Genomic DNA, 24,338 nt, shown 5'->3' on the forward strand with positions numbered 1-24,338 from the left:
TAAATCCCTTATGAATTTTCACAACTTCAGCTTATTAAATCTCTTATCAATCTCCACATATTCAGGTTATTAAATCTCTTATCAATCTTCACATCTTCATGTTATTAAAACTTATGAATCTTCACAACTTCATGTTATTAAATCTCTTATGAATCTTCACATCTTTAGGTTATTAAATCTAATGCATCTTCACAACCTCAGGTTATTCAAGTATGGCCAGTCATTCATGCACAACAACTTCGAGAGTGACACCACAGATATGGAACTGCACACTGCAAGGCCAGAGTATGAGCTGTGGGATCGCCTGGCCATCTGGGCTAATTTCCCAGAACTGTCTTACAAGGAGTTCATGGAGACAGATGGTGGCCTTTGCACTTGGCTGGAGATGTTCTATAAAGTAAGTTGTCTTAGCTGAACGTCTGAGAAATCACTTTTTTTGATAATGCTATAAGAACTGACAATCTTTCTTTCCCAATATATGATGGTACGTTTTCCTTTCAGTATGGTTGATAATGCTGAAAGAACTGACATAAAGGTTTTTTTTTTTTCAATATATAACGGTACGTTTTGATTCCAGTACGGTGTTGCTGTCCTTCGTGGCGTTCCCACAGAAAAGGACAAGATAATCGATGTTGTCAAAAGATTTGCCTACATTAAAGAGACGCAGTATGGCCAAACCTTTGACGTTATCAACAAGCCTGTAGTGGGCTCTCACTTGGCTTACACTGGACTACATTTGGCTCATCACACAGACATGAATTACAGAGAAAAGTCTCCTGGCATGCAACTTCTCCATTGTCTCAAGGTACCTCGTTGTCTTGGCTTGTTAGCAATGATATCATGAAATAGAAGATGAATTTGTCCTTTTATCAATGGAAATTTACTTGTATTGTGTTTCTTTTAGTCATAAGACTGGTTTATCTCCATTTTTGGTTTCTGACTGTTAAAAAAAGCCACAGATTTCTTATGCTCAAGCATATTTCCCCTACGATAGTGTAACCTAGCTTGTACATCTCCTGCTGAGAGATTATTAACTCATTGACTTATTTATTTACAATCACCTCATGTTTCCAAATACCCCCAACCTCTATTTAGCAATGAGCCCGGAACTTTTCCTTTCCTTGTTTCATTTTCGTTATCTTTTTTGCTTTTTTTAGGCCAATGATCCCAAACTGACAGGATCTGATCCAGGTGGCCGATCCTTCTTCGCTGACGGATTTCGTATTGCTAGATGGTTGGAGGAGAATGAACCAGCTGCCTTCCATGTTCTGACTTCCACACCCATCAGGTAGGCCTACTCTTCTGAGTATGAATAATGTTTCGTCTCTGTATTTCAGAGTGTAATGGAAAATAACTTATTCAGAATACTCTTTAACTTTTTTCATATGTGCATTTACCTTTGTTTACTTGATAACAAACGTATTAGAGTAAATTCGTTTTTTTGTCAGTTTTCACAGCATAGTGAACCATTTCCTTACGGAAATTAATGTTTTGTAAACATCTAAAAGTTTGATTTTTGTAGTTTCACATAAGTAGGATTTTGAAAATACAAGAAATCAACAGAGATTAGCATATCAGAGTCTTAGCAAATTGGAAAATTGTCAGTAATTCCAGTAGCAATTTGAATCATCAGAGAATATCAGTTTATTGGCAATTTGAAAATTTCTTAATTTTTACTTTAAAAATACAATGTAATGTATATATCGTTAACCTGAATATCCATTTTCCAAAGATTTTCTATCAAGAATGATGGCCAACAGTATTCCGCAATTTGGCCAGTTTTATGCACCAACGCAGACGGGGACGTGACGGAAGTTCACTACAACAACAGAACTATGAAGCCCCTGCAGGCGCCTACACACGTGGTTACGCCTTTCTATCATGCCTATAAGGTACACAGCATTTTTCATAGTTCTTTATTATTAAAAATTCTTTCAAAAGACTGTAGACACTTTACATTTAGATGTTTGGTAAATCCTGTTACCTTGTGTAATCACTGCTGCTTGACCCAAGATCCAAAGAAAGATGGAAAAATGTTCATGTAAAATTGTCTTCACATTTGTTGCTTTTATTACAATCTGCTTTCTGTGTATTCCAGCTGTTTTCTGATAAGCTGAGAGATCCAGGTTCTGGACTTGAATTCAACATGGTCCCTGGCGATCTTGTGGCCTTCAATAACAGAAGAGTTCTTCACGGACGCACAGCCTTCGACGCGACGAAGGTCGACAGGTTAGTGTGTATATTAGAACATTTCATTCATTTTCTCCATACAATTGCACCCACTAACTTCATAAGAGTTGGGCAGTAATGCAATATGTAGATATCACAAATCACAACTACAACAAATCCAGCCATTTCTAGTCCACTGCAGGGCAAAGACCTGAGACATGTATTTATTTATGTCTGGGGTTTGGTCAATTTTCATTCATCACAACACTAGCCACGGCTGATTGGTAATGGTGGGAGATTTTTGTCTGCTCACACTACAGCAAACCAATATAGTATGGGTAACCAGCCCTGACTGTAGTTGCTGCAAAGATTACGGGCAAACTATAAGGACCACTCCCTTGATGACGTCATAGCCAATAGCGTCGTCCCTCACGCTAGCATCAGACTCCTCTTACAAATTTCAAACTATACTATCTTATCACTTTAAGGGAATGTGTTGTCTCCCCTGTTAATGTGGTAGACAACATGATTGCCTATGACGTCACCAGAGGGTGGTGCTTATTTCACCCGAAATCTCTGCGGTGACTTTAGTACAGCTTTGCTGATCATGGCGATACACAAACACTTTCACCACGTTAAGGTATCCCCACTCAGAAAAGGATCATTAATCACATAATTCAGTAAAGTTTACAAATGAAATTGCCACCTTTAAAAAGCTTGGTTGACTAATGTGTTTATCTCTTACAGGCATTTGCAAGGCTGCTATGTTGACATAGATGAAGCGTTCTCGAAATATGATAGTCTTAGAGCCAAGTAAGTCACTTTCTTGTTTACTTCTTAATCCTACATATATAATGATTCTATGATTATATATACATATGTAATATATATACTGTGAGTATCTTTAAAGTATATATATGCATATGTATGTATATACGATTGTAATGCAAATACATATCCATACTCAGGCAATCTTTAATTCTCACTCTCCGAACTTCATGGATTTGAAATATGTAATTCATCAGAACCTGATTTTCTACCACACGAACAAAGCTGTAAATGATAAAAGACGATGTTTTAAATGCTTTCATCTATAATTTTTGTTTAAATTAAATACTCTATACATTGTCTGCATTATTAATACCCTTTGAGTACAGTAAGGGGAAAAAAAACCTTCATTTTCCTGCTCTTGTAAGTTACTAGAAGGAAGATTAGCCAAGTAAAAAAGGATATTCGTCCTTATACAGAGATGACTGCTGTACTAATGTCATGGAATTTATTTTTGCAAATATTGCCGAGTAGATCCCTAAATAACATATAAAGAGATGTCTGACTATGTAGTTATTGTTTGTATTATTAATTTTGACATGAAACGGTATACTAAACAGGTTACTCACTTTTACATTTTACTGAAGCATTGATGTCTTTTCGAAATTGTAACACCGTGTACTTAATCAGTTAATAATAACGGACTGCTATAAATAGTAATGCACGCAGGAGTCTGAAATTTTAGGTTTTAATATATATTTGTTAACAGTTCCAGATCAATTTTAATATTTCTTTGTTTTATATACTTAACACATTCCATTTTTTTTCTTTTTTCCTTTCTTTTTCAGAAAACCATATTTGTTTCTTTTCTTTTCATAATACCTTTTATTTCTCTCTTTTTCTTTGAACTTTATTTCCCTTTTAGGTCTTCTATGCCATATAAGTAATTCAGGGAGGGAAGTACACAAGACGAATAGATATGGCATAGACAAACTTTGATAAAATTAAAAAAAAATACGACATTGCTGTAGTCTTGATGAAATGAAGACTTAGACAACTGTCATTTCCTGTTACAGGAATGATGATAACTTTTTTTACTGTTTATAAATGTTGCTGTTATTATTGTTTTTACTTTGTTTTTGTCAATTTTTGGATAAGTTTTTACTAAGAATACATTACTAGTCAGTAAGATGAGATATAGAAACACAGCATTAAAGATTCTAACCGATGAAAAAACGTATTCTGGTTGGTAAGTGACATCTGTTAACTTTACAAAATGAGAAAATAATTTTTTAATCACACTCAGGATTTTGTATGATCATTGTTATTCAAGTCTCTTTGATCTTCATATGGTGATTTCCAAAGTTATTTTTATAAATGTAATTTTCAACATTTGGATATAAAAATGAGTGTTGGAGTTAATATTGGGTCTGCATCTAATTATAGAAATAGTGATCACTTCGGGTTCCTATTCTTCCATCCTGTATCATAAAATTACAGAAGAATAATTATCTTGGACCATTGTTAACCTTGTGTAATAATTTTCAAGCAGAATTACTGAAAATAACATATAGAAAATTTAAATTAAAATATATTTTAAAGCAAAAATATTTAGTATATTCTTAAAAAGCAGATTTACTAAAAAGAACATATAAGAAATAAATTCAAAATTCCTTTTTTTTAAATCCGAAGTATTCGATGTATTCTGTCTAATCTTAAATGGTAGATTTTATAAAAAAAAAAAAACGTATGAAGAATATATTCAAAATATATTTTTCTAAATCCAAAGTATTCGATGTATTCTGTGTAATCTTAAATAGTAGGCTAGATTTCATAAAAAGAACATAAAAATATATTCAAAATACATTTTTCTAAATCCAAAGTATTCGATGTATTCTATGTATTCTTAAAGAGAAGAATGACTAAAAAGAACATATGAAAAATATATTCAAAATATATTTTTCTAAATCCAAAGTATTCGATATATTCTTGAATAGTAGGCTAGATTTCATAAAAAGAACATAAAAAATATATTCAAAATATATTTTTCTAAATCCAAAGTATTCGATATATTCTTAAAGAGCAGAACGACTAAAAAGAACATATGAAAAAAAAATGAAATAAAAAAAAAAATTAGTCAAAACTGATGAATGTGCTTCTGTAATACAAATTGTTCCGGTGATCCCCCCCCCCCCCCTTCAAAATTCTTATTACAATAACGATGCCTTTTTTGTGTACTCAAACAACCCTTTTTTTGAAGCCATGGTGAACAGTTTCTTCTTTTTCGTAATTTCAGAACGTGATGATCCCAGACAACTTCAATGAGGATCACTCTCAGTCTCTCTCACACGTGTCCGCTACCGGTTGTGAGATGACTAAAATCACCCCCATTCATAAATGCATTATGTTAATCTCAAAAATAGAATGAAGATTCAACCAGTCTCATAACGTATTTAAATAGGGGGTCAATCCATTGGATCGTTTTGACTGGGGGAGGAATGTCATCCTAGATTCTATTTTTGAGGTGATCATACTTACCAGCTGACAGTAAAAAAAATATGAGAATTAAGTCCTAATAGTAAACAAATTGTTTTAGATTAAAAAATTCTTAAAAGAAATACAATTAGATGATTTGAGATATTCTTAATGGGACGAATACTGCTCTAGCTGGAAGTATCAACATCACATCCTCATTTTCCTAACTATACTGGAATCGATTTTTGGTTTCTGCTTCTGCTTAAAAAAATACAGATTTCTTATGCTCAAGAATATTTCCCTTACGATATTGTAACTAGATCTGTACATGAACTGCCGAGTAATTGATTAAATTATTTATTTGCAGTCAATATAGGTTTCCAAATACCTTCAAACTGTACTTAGAAATGAACCCGGGAACTCTTCCTATCCTTGCTTAATTTTGCTTGACAAATTTAAATTCATAACGTTCTAATTCTAAGGAAATCAAGATAAAAACCAAATGAGAGAGCCTCTTAAATAATGTAATATTGAAAGCCCTAGGTACAATTGTAATGTACACTGTTTTGAGAAGCAGAAATACCATTTATCCTCCAGTTATTCCTTGCAGGAGAGCCAGTCAGCAAACATAAAAAAAGTCAGGTAAGTGTTATGTGAGGCTCGACAGAACCTGAACCCGATCCGATATCCTCCTGATATCATTGCAATAAGACCACTACTACTATCTTTGGAACACTGAATTTGTAGTTTTAAGACGCAAGGAATATCATAATACCAATATGTGAGCCTTGTCTTTCAGCTTTGAACAGCAGAAGTGAAGAACACACAATGGTCATCTAAATTCTCCTATTTGGGAGTTTCCCCAAGATTGTTTAACCTCAGATTTGATAGTGACAAATTGTGACGTTTGTGTACATCACTTCCTTTGTCATGCTCATTGCTCATTGGCCAGTGAAAACCAGGTTTGGAGTTACAGTGAACCACGGTCTAGGTATTAGGTGATATCCCTAGACCGTGGGTAGAGCCAGCTTCGTTCCCTCAGTGAATACAGCACACAGTGACGCCAGTGTTTTGGTGGTTAATATATAAATATTTTCAGGGATTAATCTACTTCATGTCATAGGCTCATTTTCTGTGGAAGTATAGTGTGGAGAATTTTTTCTTATAGATCGAAAAAATCTTAAAACTAAATAGACTTTTCAGAATTGAATGTCCAGATGGAACAGGTCTCATACTGCTTTATTTTACCTTTCTCAAACACAATCTAAACATTACAGACTTTTGAAGAATGCTGATCCCTGTTACTCCAAATGTGGTTTACATTGACAAATAACAATCATGCATTAGTTTATTGTTTCATCATGCGTTGCTCAAAGCTTTTTAAATTTTCAAATTTTCAGCATTTTTTTTTCTCACTCCCAGGTTATCTGTAGAAAGTTGTAACTGATATATATCTCTTCCTCCACATAGGCTCAGCATGTAACTGAGGCAAAGTGCATCGGGCCCCTCCCCAGGATCATGGTGCTGAATGGTCTCAAGCACCCCAACGCCGGGCTATTTAGCCCAAATTCATGAATGCAATTCAAGGATCAGTGACTTAGAATTGTAGGGCATCTTATAGAATTTCTTTTATTATTTTTCTACTATTTGATTTTCCATTTATTTTTCATATTATCATTTGTGTTGTCCTTAACCATGATACATTATACAGTGTTAGTTTATACTCTTATTTAGGTATGATTTATGATTGGCTGAGAGCAAACATATCATTGAATATTTGACGGAACACCTCATTCATGTAAATTATATTGGATTATTCACTTACGTAAGGTAATGATGGCATCCGTCTCACATTATAATGCTTATTAATTGCTTTTAATTATATATATATATATATATATATATATATATATATATATATATATATATATATATACATAAATATATATATATGATATATGTAAAATATAAATATATATATATATATATATATATTATATGTAATATATATATATATAACTATATATATGTAATATATATATATATATATATATATATATATATATATATATATATATATATAAATATATATATATATATATCTATATTTATAATATATATATTATACATAATATATATTACACACACACACACACACATATATATATATATATATATATATATATATATATATATATATATATATATATATATATATATATATATATATATATGCGTGTATGTTTTGTGTGCGTGCTTATGTGTCTATTACTGCTGCTTGTTTTATCATGAACTGCAATTTTGATATATTACGAAATCAAGAAGCACACATTATTTAATTTTGGGTTGACCAATCCACATACAATTATGTCAATCATACGCTGCTCATACAGTGTTCCTCTTCTTCTGCTGATAATACGAATAATACAACTGAATCATAATGACAAAACTTGCGAAGAATGTCTTCACGAGCCGTATTGTTCACTGATAGATTTTAAGGTTATGTATCATAAGCATTATTTGATTAGATTACGTTAAGGTGCAAGAACTCAAATTCGACTGTAATTTGATTTTGTATTGTTAAATGAATGCCAAAGGTTTATAATGCAGTAAAAGTTTAATTTGTACATAAGGATATTATTTGAAGATCTTTTATAATCAGATGGTGAAAGGTTGTTTGTAATATCAACTATCTTTCATAAAAAATGTGGGATCTTCCTCGGATGAATAAAGATTTATATTAGACCTATGCTCATTTTACTTTTTAGACCTTCAATATTCTTTCAAATCTAAATACTTAAAACATTTTTTTGATAAGCGTGAAATGGTTAGTGATTCTTATATTTCATTGTTTTTTTTTTCTTTTTTTTTTTGAGTAGCAGTATCGTTCAGGAGAGATACAAGGTATTGCTTACATGTAAAGTGCAAATTATGTTGATCATATTAAGCCTCTTATTTGCAAACGGTTTAACCTAATAATCTTTGAATGTGAATTTTCTTGAAATTCTAAACATTTTCTCAGATATTTCATCGCAATATATTACGTTTCTTTGTTTCTGATGGTCTGTTTGTTCCATGGTAATTATACCTTTAGTAAAAAAAAAATATATAAATAAAAAAAAAATAGGACATTAGCAAGTGTTGATTCTACTTCTAGATAAAAACTAGTATATTTTTACGTTAAAAAATGTTAATCAGGCAATCTGATAACCACATTATATTCTTTCTTTTCTTTGATAATAATGTAAAGTAATGTACAAACAAATTGGATAAAAACCCCTAACATCGCAAGAGGGTCTGCCCCTCTCTTTTATTCTTCTCCTGTACTTCTCTTTCTCCCCTTTTCCTTAATCTTTCCCGTCCCGAGTACCTGCCTTCGGGCTATAAACTGGATTTGATCCAGGGGTACTCCTCCTTTCCCCATATTCCCTACTTCCCTATCCTTATTATTATTATTTCTTTAATAATAATCTAAACCCTTAAAACGTATTCTTGTCAAATATTAATTGCAATAAGGAGCAGTAATTTTGGTCTTTCTCCCTGGGATAAAATTATTATTGTTTTTACATCACATTTGAGAAAATTACATATTGTGATATTTGAATGGTACAAGGTTACAAAAAAACCGGATATTGTTGTTTCAAACTATATTGGCTTCGTATTATGAGTGCTGGTGAAATGAAGTTGTTAACACTGCTTTAATGTTTGTTCAACTCTAAGGAAATTGAAATTTCTAGCAATTTTAGATAGGAACAATGGAAAACTTGCTTAAAGAGTAAATGGAAAATGTGTTACAAGTTTGACAAATGTGTAATTTACGATTGTGAGTTTGAGTTATGAACACGTTAAGACCGATTTAATAGGCTTTTCTGAACCAAATATATATATATATATATATATATATATATATATATATATATATATATATATATATATATATATATATATATATATATATAGTCCCAAGCTCTACAATAATCACCTAAGCAAATTAGGACTACAGCATAAGAGATTTTACTCTTATGCTGTAGTCCTAATTGTTAAACTCTGAATGCCCGTATTGCTCATATGGCCAGGGGAACATTTGCAGTTAATTGGGACAGACCAATTGTAAAATTTCAAGTTATTACTGGAAACCCACACATTAAAAGGGAAAAAAACATAAGAACACCACTTAACCTAAGGTTCCCCATGATCCTAAACCTACGAGCCGGATCCTTACCTACCCTTATAAGGCTGCTTCACACTGCACCGTCACGTCACATTACATCCCGTTACGTCACGTGATGTGATGGTGCTGTGACGGTGACAAACCGTTTAGTGTAAACACGTCCATTTATTTGCATAGAAGAAATATTGATGGAATAGTGACGTGACGTGATGAATAGTGTGAATACATGGCACGGTTGACGTACAGGTGACAAGACGTGAAGTGACGGTGCAGTGTGAATCAGACTTTAGACCGACGTATCCTTCGCTTACCCTGAGACTAAGCTTCGAACCTGGGTTTCCTTCCCAACCGGGTTCATTTCTGGCAAGGTGACACTAAATGCTATTGCTTAAACCGTAAAACTAGCTTCTTATTATTGTATTTCAGATTAAGATGAACAACAAATTCCTCATAAATAAAATCGATTTTACAAGTATAAAGAATACGCTTGCCCCAACGAACTACATTCACTCTTTATTTCCATCTGAATGGAAAAAAAAAACATCGATAATAATATAATTAGAAGACCTTTGATGGATTTGCTCTTGTTTAGCAAATGGAGCGCCATTGTCTTACCAAATTTGTGCATATCTTCGTGGTTTTGGGAAGGTGAAAAACAGGTGAACTTGAATAATGCAAAGAAATAATGAGCGTGTTGTTATGCTTCAGCTGCAAATGGTTTAGGCTCGTTGCTGCCCTATTTTGTTGTGGTAATTCATTTTTTTCCATTGAAAAGGAGGATAATCAAATGGATTTAGCACTTCTTAGCGTAATTCCCATAAAGAATGGGTAGCTTCATGGAAAACGTGGCAGAGCTGCTAATCATAGACAAGACTCAATTCATTGTAGCTAAACTATATAGAACTGCAGTGTAAATTGCACTTCTGGTGAGCCAACTGTACACTTGTATTAGGCGATTAACGCTGATTAAATTTTATGTTCAGGTGGTTGATTCAAAATAAAACATAAAAATAACATATATAAAAAAAATACGATTAGGCCTAGGCAAAACATTCTAAAATATATACTTAATTATGATGAAGTTTCTAATACATCATATGATATGTATGTGTATATTTGCAGAAAGGCGTTAATAAAAACATATTTATAATTGATAATATATAGATAATCGATAATACGCATATATATATATATATATATATATATATATATATATATATATATATATATATATATATATATATGTATATATATATTTTAATGATGTTACTATACTTGAAATATTTTATTTTTCTTTATTTCCTTTCCTCACTGGGCTATTTTCCCTGTTGGGGCCCCTGGACTTATAGCATCCTGCTTTTCCAACTAGGGTTGTAGCTTGGTATTTAATAATAATAATAATAATAATAATAATAATAATGATAATAATAATAATAATAATAATAATAATAATATAGCGCGTATACTGTATGTTTACAGTATTTCATTAAAACTAGCGTGGGAAGACTTGACTTGAGAAATAATATTTTCTTTCGTGATAAGAATGGAAAACATCGTTATCTGATACAAAAACTCATAACATCCGGGTGCCTGTTTCCTCAAAGATGAACGTGAGAATAAAGAAAGAAAAGAAGTTGTCGCCTTTTGGAAGTGTCACATTTCTTGTCTCACTTACCAACAAATAAAAAAACACACATTATATATATATATATATATATATATATATATATATATATATATATATATATATATATATATATATATATTAATAATAATAATAATAATAAGAGATTGATTGATTTGAAGTTTTCTGGCATTCTGACATGGAAGGTCATTGACACCAGAGAGAGAGAGAGAGAGAGAGAGAGAGAGAGAGAGAGAGAGAGAGAGACTTCTTCCTTGTGTAGCTTTGAATTCCAGATTTTAGAATCCCAGTCCCAACACAGTCCAGATGTATCATAACAAAAGAAAAAAATATACAGTTTATATATATATATATATATATATATATATATATATATATATATATATATATATATATATATATGCAGAAGAACCACAGGGAAAATGAAAATACGAAGTATAAGATTAAGTCCTGACTAGTTTCGTGAAACTTCTTCAGAGGACTGATTTATTGAGAGAGGTTTCTTTACATTTTATAGGGAAAGTAAACATAACCAGAAATGACCCTTTTGGGTAGGTGTCTAATGAGGTTGGATCTCCGCCCAGTTAACACCTGACCTCAGCCCAGGTAGCTGGTAAGGGAGTGTCATTGTTCTCTAAGCCTCTATATGTATGTTCCTACGTTTACTTTCCCTATAAAATGTAAAGAAACCCTTCTCAATAAATCAGTCTTCTGCATCTGAGCATCACGTTTTCCTGTGATTTTTACGCATATATATATATATATATATATATATATATATATATATATATATATATATATATGTGTGTGTGTGTGTGTGTTTATTGAGTATACAGTGCCTTCCTTGCTCTGTTATTGTCTCTTCTTATCCGTTTGATAGTCACTCAACATCCTGTTATTCTTCAAACCATCTGGAGCTACCAAACTATCTGAGGTTTTGTGATAGAGGAAGATCTTATTTCAGTCATTTCTTTACCGCGTGAGCTGCTTAATTTAGGCTACAGATCTTCATAGGCCTAATGATCGGTTAAATTGGTGATCAGAAAAAAAAAATTATTTCCAATTGTATCAGATCGTTCTACCTTATGTAAAAGAATGGCTCTTGCTTTGGCAGTGTATCGACTGCTCTTCTTCTATTGATAGCAGTGTGTTTCAGTGTGTACATTGACAGTTTCTCTTCAGCAGTGGTTAAGATTAAGGCATTTGCAGATTTCCATTGACGTTCTCCTTTGCCAAATCTCAATTCTTATTTAGAACTGTTATCATTTGCTGTTGCAGTTAGTATTTAATGGTCTTTCCAAAACGACGGTATTGCCGCAACATTGCTGAAGAACACCTTCAAGGAGCGCTGGGTTTCAACTTCGGGGTCAGATTTATTTCAAAGAATGAACATGACCATCATGGCGGAGGTGAGTGTGTCTAAGTTATTCCTTTCTTGTTGTTATTATTTCTAAAGTTATTGTTTTTGTGAGTTAGTGCTTTAATTTTAGTTTTCTCTTGAACCAGACTAAATGAAGACAATAGTTGAGGGGAATTTTGGTTTGTGCAGTGGCATAGGTATTGGAAGGAGATTGTGGGAGCTTTTATAAAATGACCCCGGGCCTCAAAAGCAGTGTCAGAAACGAAAAGTATGTAAGTATACATGTAAAATTGCCATATTTTCTAGGTATTTATAAAACCAACCTCAATAGCATCTTGGAAATCATATAAACTGCACCTAAATCCATTTTTTCCCATTAATCCTCCCTCCCTTGCAACTAATTGGGCTGCGCTCGCCACTCACCAAGATAACAGGTCTGTCTCAGCCCACAGGCCCCCAAACTCTGGCTACGCCCCTAGATCAGTGTCCTAAAAAGATGTTTTGATTTGAAATATAGCACGGGTGGATTAATCCCACACGAGAGGGACCTTCGTTATGCATTTCTTTATTACACTTATAACCAAAGTACAAGTGAAACAACTTCGTAAGAATGAGTGATAATATGAAGCAAAAGGGATTAGTGACTAGTCAAATTATCTAACCAATCAAATATCTTGTTACTTCATTACAAAACACATAACTCGTATTCAGGTGTTGCTTGACCGTATTTGTTTCAGAAATTTATAACCTCTCCTTCAGTGGTACTATAAATTGGTTGGATAAATACATTAATTTTTAAAGGGGACATTATTTTATACCATGAGAGTAAGGGATAGACTAATAGTATTTACTTTGATATTCCCTAAACAACTTTGTTCTCTTTTCAAAGAACGAAATCGTTGTTGTTCAAGCCCTCCTTTGGAGCATCAGCGCAGGAGTTTTCCTGGTCCTCTGTCTTATGGTAGCCATCACTTACCTCCTGAAGAAGAACCACCATCAACAAGGACCAATGCAACTCTGTAAGTTGATTTACCATTTCCTACTGTTAAAATACCTTAATTTTCATATTCAATGTACTGTACGAAGATCCCTTCAGAGATCAATGTATATTAGCCTGTGGCTGCTCATCATGATTATGCTCACGTGCTCACCCAGTTAGACAGGTACTCTAAGTTAGACTATGTTAGTCTGTCGATTGAGAAATTCTTGACTATTCTTCTCCACTCCGCGCGATCCCGACGGATCCGCACAGGTTCATTGAAATTTGTGTTGCATCTTGCTATATATAATGCCATAAATTGTAAGAATTGTAAATGTCTATTTCCTAATAAAAGGAAAATATACAGGACACTAGTTCTTGGCCTTCGCTGTCATCTATTTACATCCCGATGCTCTGGCATTCTGCAGATATGTCCAAACCATCTCATTTTGCTCTTTACAATTTGAAGAATTATGTATCACACACAATCATTTAAAGGTTTAAAGGTCACTCATGAATGGCAGAGGCAAGGGACAGTGACATTGCCCTAGCAATCAGGACAATGCCCTAGAGACTGACCATGTTTCCTATGATCAGCGCCCAAGCCTCCTCTCCAACCAAGCTAGGACCAGGGAGGGGCAGGCATTGGCTGCTGATGATTCAACAGATAGACCTATAGGCTCCCCAAACCCCCCAACCCTAGCTCACACGGATGGTAAGGTTGCAGACACTAATGGCACTAACGAGACGAACTCTCGTCTGGCAAACACCAGACTGAGACGTTACCTATCAGGCCACAACAACCCTAATTGGTATTATTATTGTATAATCTGTTTCTTTTAGTTACACTATACATTAGACACAACATGTGCCTATTGCTATCTCGCAAACCTCATATTTCAGTTGGTCTTTCAGCTGCCCGCCGAAAGGGAGAGGAATGGAATGAAGGAAAGGCATCCCACGTCAAATTTGGACCAACTATGAGCCTGGATACTGACCAGTATTTGCGGCCTCGTGATCTCCCTACAAAATCGGTAAAGTATCATCTTTTGGGTTTAGAATTGGGGTAATTAAGTATACCATAGTTTCTGAGCGTATTTCAGCCGAAAGGAGTCTTTTTTTTAATTGTTAACACGAAAGGGTAACTGGAATCCAGGTAGATAGAACAATGCATATTATTTTGGATAGTGGAGCAATGAAAAGGCTCCATTAACTATAAAAACCGTTAAATTTCTGCCTTAGAGTGCCTGTTTTATAGAAAGAAAACTTGGAAATATTTGGGGAAATAACTGAAAAACTGACTCGGTCAAACAGTATTCCCATTTACTTAAACTCAGGTTCCAATCTAATATCAACTTAATATCTATTTCTAATCTTTATTGCAGGAAATAAGCCTTGCCATCTGATAAGACATTTCATTGATAATATTACATTTAACTGATTACAAATAACTTTCATGTCACAGAAATATCTAACTGTATTTATGGCGTGAATTCATTGAGGCCCATCCTGTGGTTGTCAGATGATTAATAAGATTTATTAGAAATTATTTCCTCCCGTACAGACACGACAGACTTCCCCTTCCGGCTCTCTTGACCACCACATCTACGACGACCCAGAATTCATCCAGTCCTGCGTCAAGATGGGCAGACCCAACACCAATGGATCTGACACCTCAAGTAAGATATTATATCCTTCTATATGTCATTCCACACGCTTTCTGAGTGTATATAGCTTAATGTGGCGAAAGGGTTTGTTTATTGACATGATCAGCCAAGCTGTACTAGCCAGGGCCACCCCAACTAGATTGGTTTGCTGTGAGCGATCAGACCAAAGTCTCCTACCATCACCAATCCGCAGTGGCCAGTGTGGTGATGAAAACTAGCCATATCTTCAAAACCCCAGACATGACTAGAAACGGCTGTTTTTGTTGTTGTATATGTATATATACACACGTAATATACACACACCCACAATTATATATATATATATATATATATATATATATATATATATATATATATATATATATATATATATATATATATATGTATATATGTTACGGTCATTTTGAGGAATTGGTCATTTTCCAAACTGCCCGGTCATTTTGGAAAATGACCAAAATATCTGTCAGTATGCAAAATGCCCAAATGATTGTGGTCATTTTGGAAAATGGCCAGAAGCTTGGTCATTTAGCAAAATGACTATTAGTATCGTTGGTCATTTTGTAAAGTTACCCCAATAGCTGCTGGTCATGCAAAAATAAACAAATAGTAACTTAAAATTGATTAGGAAAAGTCTAAGTATTAATAAAGGTGTGTGTTTTATGTATTCAACATTAAAAACTTATATTACACATTACAAGTATATTAGAATATTGAAAGAACTAAAACTGAACTTGAAAATTATTTCATCAATTATTGAAATTAGCATTATCTTACTTGTTTGAACAAGAGTTGCTGCATTTACATCTGCTGTTGCACAATACTTCGTTTTTGAAGCATTTACAGCGTCTTCTCCCACATGACTGGGTGCAGCTACACTTACTGATCCCCTGGCCATGTCCCATCAAGTCTGCAATAGCTACCTCTCGCAGACGGACTTCGCGATCCTTTATTACCTCTTCGAGTGACAAATTTTTCAGCACAAAGTGAACTGATTCCGACTGTACACCTGTTTCAGTAAACCATGTTTTGTCTCTAGTTTGTAAGTTCCGCTATCCATTGTCTCAGTTATAATTGCCTTTGCATTTGCTAACTCAGCTCGTCCACAGTCAACAAGTGGAATAGGAACCATGACAGTGTCCCCTGCAAGGGCTGGCTTGAAACGCTGTACTGATTTATCCTTCATTTTTTTAGCTTGCTTCTCTTGTTGTATTTTCGATTCCGTTCGTTCAGCCTGAATGCTACGATTTCTATTGCATAGGCAACAGAGCACAGGGTCATCAACATTGTCATTTACAGTTGAACAACACTGACCAGAAGGATGACATGGAATATTTTGACCACACGAGTTGCAATTTATGGCACAACTTTCAGCACTTCTCCCCTATTCTACATTTTGATATTCTTCATTAACTAAACAAAGTGCTTCTGCAAGCTGCTCCTCTGTCTCCATGCCTTCCAGTATTTCTTCTGGTATGTTGACAGCAGAAATACCAAGATGAGCCTTTTCTCCGTACATGGCTTCATAAGGTGTCCTGCCAATTCCAGAATGGAAGCGCGTGTTTTTCTGCCACTGAACAAAGCGCAGTCCATTTGACCATTGTGTAGTGTTGTTATCTTTCATCCAGCAAGCGAGTATTGCTTCAACATCTCTGTTTGCTCGTTCCACGGAACCCAGTGATTGAGAATATCTTGGTTTCCCATGAACTAGCTTACATTCTGGCTACATAGCCAGAACTTCCTTGATTACGTTATTTGAAAATTCTCTCCCATTGTCAGATTGAAGAATATGAGGGGCTCCTTTATCACAGAAAGTGTCAACCAGGTGAAAAGCTACCTCCTCGGCAGTCTTAGTCTATAGGGCTCGAAGGCATATCATCTTGGTCAAGTGATCCTGGTAATTGAAAATGAAACGGTACTTCCCATCTGGTTGACTCTGCATATCAATCAAGTCAACCTGCAAAGACACAGTACAAGACAAAATTATAAGTAATGCAAATACATCATCATAATTATTATTGTCAGCAGAATTATTATTATTATTATTATTATTATTAGTAGTAGTAGTAGTAGTAGTAGTAGTAGTAGTAGTAGTAGTAGTAGTAGTAGTAGTAGGGTCATGCATATAATTTATTACATTAAGGTTAGATTGGAAGGCTAGGAAATGCCTACACTAACTTAGTGAATAATAATGTTTATTTGTTTCGTTACTAACCTGAGCTCGAGAATTCATGCTGTTCAAGACGGTTGGACAACCACACACTTCGGCACAATACTTTTCTTTAGCTACATTCCTCACAATACTGCAAGAACAGCGTTATTTGATCCCGTGAAATGTTTGCATATTTTTCTTTGGTTGCCTTACACATACTAGTTCTTCCTCCGTGGCCAATTGTGCGAAGAATAGCTAGAAGTACATCAAACACATCTTCAGCACAAACGAATCGCAGCTGAGTTCCTTTCTTCTGCAACTTTTGCACGGTGGTATCCTCAATTGTGACCTCCAGTATTTCATATTTTTGTAACAAACGATAATCCTGCTTAGTCTTCGTAGGATTAGATTGTTTAAGTTCATTCAGGCGACTAATTACTCGTTCGTATTCTTCCCGGGGAAATAAACTTGAACTATTTGTAGCTTTCTTTTCTTCAGACTCTAGAAGTTTTTTTTTGGAAAATACGTTTCTTACTTTCCATTGTGAACCTTTCCAGTGTACAAATACTTGCAAGAAATAAGTGATGAGAGGAGCACGAATATTTCCGTCCTCGGCTGAACATCCGTAGGAACTAACTGACACTTAGAGTTTTCCTAATCAATTTTAAGTTACTATTTGTTTATTTTTGCGTAATGACCAGCAGCTATTGGGGTAACTTTACAAAATGACCAACGATACTAATAGGTCATTTTGCAAAATGACCAAGCTTCTGATCATTTTCCAAAATGACTACAATTATTTGGGCATTTTGCATACTGACAGATATTTTGGTCATTTTCCAAAAAGACCAATTCTTCAAAATGACCGTAACATATATACTGTGTATATGTATATGCATATATATACTGTACATAGATATATATACAGTATATACATATATATATGTATATATATATACCGTGCGTATATATGCATATATATATACATATACATACATATATATATATATATATATATATATATATATATATATATATATATATATATATATATATATATATACCGTGTATATATATGCATATATATATACATACATATATACAGTATATATATATATACATACATATATATACATATATATATATATATGTATATATATGTATATATATACATATACATATATATCCATATATACACACACATATATATACATACATATATACAGTATATACATGTATATATACACATGTATATACATGCATATATATATATATGTGTGTGTGTGTGTGTGTGTGAGTGTGAGTGTGTCTCTCGCTTATAAGAATTAAGCCTCTTAGAGAATTTTACGCCTCTTTAAATGTTTAGTTAAGTTTATAGCTTACAGAAAAAAAAATGGCCTATAAACCTTGCTTGACTGAGTTTAGAATCTTACTATCATATAAGACGTTACTTTTATTATACAGTAGTTGATCTGCTTGAAGCGAAAACAGATTCTCCTAATATCTTCCTGAATGAGAAATCCCTTTAAACTTCGCGGGGGATTTTGTTAAACTGACTGTTTTCCTTCCATTTCATTTCTCGGAAGTCTACCTCTATAATGGAGGATCTTGCGCCTCTTACCGACTCAGTGACTCAGATACTCCAAGCTGAAGACTTGTAAAAGTTCCGGGATAATTTTTACTAAATATCCCTTTCTCTTTGATTACATTTAAAAAAATAATATTTACCGTTATTATTATTATTATTATTATTATTATTATTATTACTTACTAAGTTACAACCCTAGTTGGAAAAGCAAGATGCTATAAGCCCAGGGGCTCCAACAGGGAAAATAGCTCAGTGAGGAAAGGAAAAAGGAAAATAAAATATCTTAAGAAGAGTAACAACAATAAATATCTCCTATATAAACTGTAAAAACTTTAACAAAACAAGAGGAAGAGAAATAAGATAGGTGAGTGTGCTCGAGTGTACCCTCAAGCAAGAGAACTCTAACCCAAGGCAGTGAAAGAGCATGGTACAGAGACTATGGCACTACCCAAGACTAGAGAACAGTGGTTTGATTTTGGAGTGTCCTTCTCCTAGAAGAGCTGCTTCCCATAGCTAAAGAGTCTCTTCTACCCTTACCAAGAGGAAAGTGGCCACTGAACAATTACAGTGCAGTAGTTAACCCCTTGAGTGAAGAAGAATTGTTTGATAATCCATAAAATTTAGTACCTACTGAAGCCATATGTAGATGACACCATGATTGGTAGATGGAGATGGTGTGGGCATGTTCTTCGCACTCCCCAAGAGAGATTAGTTGACCAAACGTTCAACTGAGCTCTAGAAGAGTTGGAACACCCAGGCCTACATTGCTGAGGACTGCGAAGCACAAAGTAGGAGATGATAACTGGAGAAGTATTGAATTAAAAGCTCAAGACAGAGACGACTGGCGAAATCTAACAGAGGCCCTTTGCGTCAATAGGCGTAGGAGGAGATGATGATGATGATGATGATGATGATGAATTGTGGAATAGAGAGAAGAGAACAGTCATTATCATTCATTTCCTCAATATTACTGATAACATTTAATCTTATACCAGTCTTATCGCCAAATTTCATGATTTTTTTTTTTTTTTTTTTTTTTAGATTCTTTGTGCTACAGAAATTACACCCCGTCAATTAGTGAATATCCATCCACCTATTTTCTTTTCCTATTTTAAAAAAGAAGGTAGATATTGTGTCATGGTTTAAGTAAAAGATCTTTTTTTTTTCTTTTCCTCAGGTTCTCGGGAATCAAATAACTACGAGAAGGTCCATGACTACGCCAACGCTCCCCGTAGCCAGCGCCGTCACTAATTTTCCTCATCCTTCAACAAATAACTTTTAGAATGAACTTCCATTAAATATGATTTGTTGTCGCCAAAGCGCGATTATAAAGACGATTCATCTCAAGAAAAACCTAAATTAATCAGAATTAATCTTATGAATATTTCCAATATGGAAAATTAAATGGCGAAAATCCAGTATTGCCATTTACTTGATCTCTGATTTCCATTCTAATGATAAGTTAATTTATGATTTATCTTTATAGTAGAATAATCTTATCAGATAAGATATTTTTCTGATATTACATTTAACTGTGATTGCAATTATTGAGTTGGAAAAGGAGGCAAATCTCTAACGTAGGCCTACTCTGTTGATATTCATCTCGTTTGTGAGACGTCTCTTAATAAATAAATAAAAAAAAAACTATTATTGCCTGATTATGAACTCAACACATTTCTTATATCCTATGATTAAATGATAAAATAAAGCTTTGAATTTTTCATTTCAACTTATATTACCTTAAATAATCTTGTATTATTATTATTATTATTATTAATTGCTAAGCTACAACCCTAGTTGGAATAGCAGAATGCTATAAGCCCAGGGGCTCCAACAGGGATAATAGCCCAGTGAGGAAAGGAAACAAGGAAAAAAATAATTATAAGAATATTAAAATAAATATCTCCTGCATAAACTATAAAAACTTTAACAAAAAACGAGGAAGAGAAATTAGAGAGATTAGTATGCCCGAGTGTACCCTCAAGCAAGAGAACTCTAACCCAAGACAGTGGAAGTCCATGGTACAGAGGCTATGGCACTACCCAAGTCTAGAGAACAGTGGTTTGATTTTGAGAGCGTCCTTCTCCTAGAAGAGCTGCTTACCATAGCTAAAGAGTCTCTTCTACCCTTACCAAGGGTAATATGTGGTTGACACCACAATGAGGGGTAGATGGAGATGGTGTGGGCATGTTCTTCGCGCTCCCCAAGAGAGATTAGTTGAACAAACGTTCAACTGAGTTCTAGAAGAGTTGGAACACCCAGGCCTACATGGCTGAGGACTGTGAAGCACAAAGTAGGAGTTGATAACTGGAGAAGTATTGAATTAAAAGCTCAAGATAGAGACGACTGGCGAAATCTAACAGAGACCCTTTGAGTCAATAGGCGTAGGAGGAGATGACGATGATCAAGGTATAAAGAATAAGGGAGAGGTCACTCTATATACCTGGGTGATGATGATGATGATGATGATGATGATTATGAATTGTGGAATAGAGAGAAGAGAACAATCACTATCATTCATTTTTCCTCAATATTACTGATAACATTTAATTTTATACCAATCTTATCGCCAAAATTCATGAATCTTTTTTAGATTCTTTGTGCTACAGAAATTATACCCCGTCATTTAGTGAATATCCACCCACCTATTTTATTTTTCTATATTAAAAAGAAGGTAGATATTGTGTCATGGTTTAAGTAAAAGATTTTTTTTTTTTCCTCAGGTTCTCGGGAATCAAATAACTACGAGAAGGTCCATGACTACGCCAACGCTCCCCGTAGCCAGCTCCGTCACTAATTTTCCTCATCCTTCAACAAATAACCTTTTTTAGAATGAATTTCCATTAAATCTGATTTGTTGTCGCCAAAGCGCACTTAAAAGACGATTCATCTCAAGAAAAATCTAAATTCATCAGAATTAATCTTATGAATATTTCCTGTATGGGAAATTAAATGACGAAAATCCAGTATTGCCATTTACTTAATCTCTGATTTCTATTTCTAATGATAAGTTAGTTTATGATTTATCTTTATTGCAGGAAATAATCTTATCTGATAAGATATTTTGTTGGTATTACATTTAACTGTGATTGCAATTACTGAGTTGGAAAGGAGGCAAATCTCTAACGTAGGCCTACACTGTTGAAATCCATCTTGTTTGTGAGATGTCTTTTAATAAATAAAAAAAAAAAGACTATTATTACCTGATTATAAACTCAACACATTTCTTATATCCTATGATTAAATGATGAATTAAAGCTTTGAATTTTTCATTTCAACCTATATTACCTTAAATAATCTTGTATTTAACGAACAAAGTTTCCACCGGTTTAAAATACTTCTTGAAAACTTATAGTTAACTGTAGGGTAATTTAATTCTTCACTATCCATATCCATGAATAGAAGTTTATGAAGATACAAAAGAAAGGTATACCATGAACCCTCAAATATTCTATCAAAGATCACGAGGCCACAAGAAATAAAGAAAATAAATAAATAAATAAATAAATAAACCAAATATCAAACAAATTTTCGATTTGTTCCTCTAATTTAGCAACATTCATTCCTATCTCATTTCGGAGACTTGGAACCTCTCCGTCAAAATGGCGGATTACATGAAGTGTGGAGTTACATTTCTTACGTTTCATCTTGCCTACGCAGTAAAGAATATCAGAGCTGAGGGGAAAAGGTTCTTATGAATATATATATATATATATATATATATATATATATATATATATATATATATATATATATATATATATATATATATATATATATGTGTGTGTGTGCGTGTGTGTGTGTATGTATATATATATATATATATATATATATATATATATATATATATATATATATATATATATATATATATATATAGCCAGAACTCTGTATCAATAAATGTGTTTATTGTTATTTTGTGTGTGTGTGTGTAAGATGGCCTTACCATTGTGTAAGACACGGGCTCTTGCCTTAGGCAGCCCGTAAGAGAATATTGTTTGATTGATTGATTGATTGATTGAAAGTTTTCTGGTATCCTGACATCTAAGGTCATTGACGCCCATAGCATTTATTATATATGAAAAATAAGAGAGAATTCAATTAAAACCGTAAAAGTTAAGAAGTCATTACAATAGCTAAATAGTTTTCAGAAGACCTGCTTCTGAAATAAATCTAAAAATTCCACTCGCATAGTAGGACATATCATGTCCAAGAATCTTGGCAAGGATGAACCTGCCATCCTCACCTCGAGCCTCAAACAGATATCTATTTCTTAAGTTAGTAAAATTAGGGCATTCGGTCAACAAATGCCTCACTGTTAAAGGTACTAAACAGTCCTCGCAATACGGTTGGTGTTGACCCTTCAGCAGAAACTCGTGTGTCAACCGTGCGTGACCAATTCGGAGGCGACAAAGAGTCGTCTCCCATTTTCGGGGTATCATGTTATACCTCCAAGGTGATATGATATTTGTTACTTCCCTCATTTTATTGCCATCTTGTCTATCCCAGTGCTGTTGCCATTTATTTCAAACCAATTTCTTGATGTAAGGTAGGATATCATTACAGGGAATGGGATGCCTCCTTGGTAGCAACTCGGATGCCGCATTCTTCGCCAGTAAATCCGCGTTCTCATTCCCAGACACACCTACATGTGCTGGAACCCAACAAAATCGAACTGTTATACCTCTCCGTCCAATAATAAAAAGCCATTCTAAAATCTTTAAAACTAGAGGGTTACTAGAATTAAAAACTTGTAAAGCTTGAAGAACACTCCTTGCATCACTAAAAATGGTAAAATTACCCTCTTTTTCCAAAGCTATTTTCTCAATAGCGGTTAGTATGCCATACAGTTCGGCAGTAAATATGGAAGCTGTTAGAGGAAGTGCACCTCTGCAATTAAAATCATTACTATGTACTCCAAATCCAACGCCAGCATCAGATTTGGAGCCATTAGTATATATAAAAGTCGATCCCCTATGTTCTTCGACATGTTCCATAAAAAAAGACCTGGATTCTAAGTCAGTCATATTCTTCTTAACTCCAATAAAGTATTTACAAAAAGATATATCAGGTAATTTCCATGGAGGCGTTGATGATACCTTGAATGGAAGCACATTAATTCTAATTAAATCCAGATTGTTTAATAATGGTTTCACCCGAAACCCAAAAGGTTGAGGAGATTTTGGGTGCAGCTCAAAGTAGGTTGAGTGTCTTACAAGGCTTGCAGTCTGAAAGGCAGAAGAATTAGGGAGTCTTTGCAATCTAAACCAATACCGAATAATAGAGGACATTCGGTAAAGGTCTAGAGGCAACTCCCCAGCATCAACAAGGAGACTTGTGATAGGCGAAGTTCTAAAGGCTCCAGTG

At 33.9% G+C, this 24,338-nt stretch overlaps 2 protein-coding genes across 4 annotated transcripts in view; both read left to right on the forward strand.

Annotated features, from left to right (window-relative positions):
• The window catches only part of LOC137644112 (gamma-butyrobetaine dioxygenase-like), a 21,552-nt gene extending 14,510 nt beyond the window's left edge, over positions 1–7,042 (forward strand). The window contains exons 5-11 of one of the 2 annotated variants that reach the window (XM_068377075.1): positions 202–397; positions 578–805; positions 1,158–1,288; positions 1,733–1,892; positions 2,099–2,229; positions 2,917–2,982; positions 6,883–7,042. In XM_068377075.1, coding sequence (XP_068233176.1) covers positions 202–397; positions 578–805; positions 1,158–1,288; positions 1,733–1,892; positions 2,099–2,229; positions 2,917–2,982; positions 6,883–6,895 — 925 coding nt within the window. In that variant the 3' untranslated portion in view covers positions 6,896–7,042. Of the gene's footprint in view, positions 1–201; positions 398–577; positions 806–1,157; positions 1,289–1,732; positions 1,893–2,098; positions 2,230–2,916; positions 2,983–5,233; positions 5,477–6,882 lie in introns of those variants that run through there. The other variant, XM_068377076.1, reaches the window with a different exon arrangement.
• Positions 7,043–12,200: 5,158 nt separating this feature from the next.
• LOC137643703 (uncharacterized) lies at positions 12,201–20,424 on the forward strand. Of its 2 annotated transcripts, none has more exons than XM_068376402.1 (5): positions 12,201–12,637; positions 13,478–13,607; positions 14,471–14,601; positions 15,132–15,246; positions 20,149–20,424. In XM_068376402.1, exons 1-5 carry the CDS (start codon positions 12,614–12,616, stop codon positions 20,220–20,222), a joined length of 474 nt encoding a protein of 157 aa, XP_068232503.1. In that variant the 5' UTR covers positions 12,201–12,613; the 3' UTR covers positions 20,223–20,424. The 2 variants fall into 2 exon arrangements, with proteins under 2 accessions (XP_068232503.1, XP_068232504.1); XM_068376403.1 differs by having other exon boundaries at positions 12,205–12,637; positions 14,483–14,601; positions 20,149–20,418.
• Positions 20,425–24,338: the final 3,914 nt, after the last annotated feature.

This window comes from Palaemon carinicauda, chromosome 7 (assembly GCF_036898095.1).
Source record: "Palaemon carinicauda isolate YSFRI2023 chromosome 7, ASM3689809v2, whole genome shotgun sequence".
Classification (NCBI taxonomy): domain Eukaryota; kingdom Metazoa; phylum Arthropoda; class Malacostraca; order Decapoda; family Palaemonidae; genus Palaemon; species Palaemon carinicauda.

What these genes read in the sequence shown, in the direction of transcription:
- LOC137643703 (XM_068376402.1), top strand. Translation starts at nt 12,614, where the DNA reads ATGAACATGACCATCATGGCGGAG. An exon ending in ACATGACCATCATGGCGGAG is followed by an intron (nt 12,638 to 13,477) that starts GTGAGTGTGTCT and finishes CTCTTTTCAAAG; the next exon opens with AACGAAATCGTTGTTGTTCA. An exon ending in CAATGGATCTGACACCTCAA is followed by an intron (nt 15,247 to 20,148) that starts GTAAGATATTAT and finishes TCTTTTCCTCAG; the next exon opens with GTTCTCGGGAATCAAATAAC.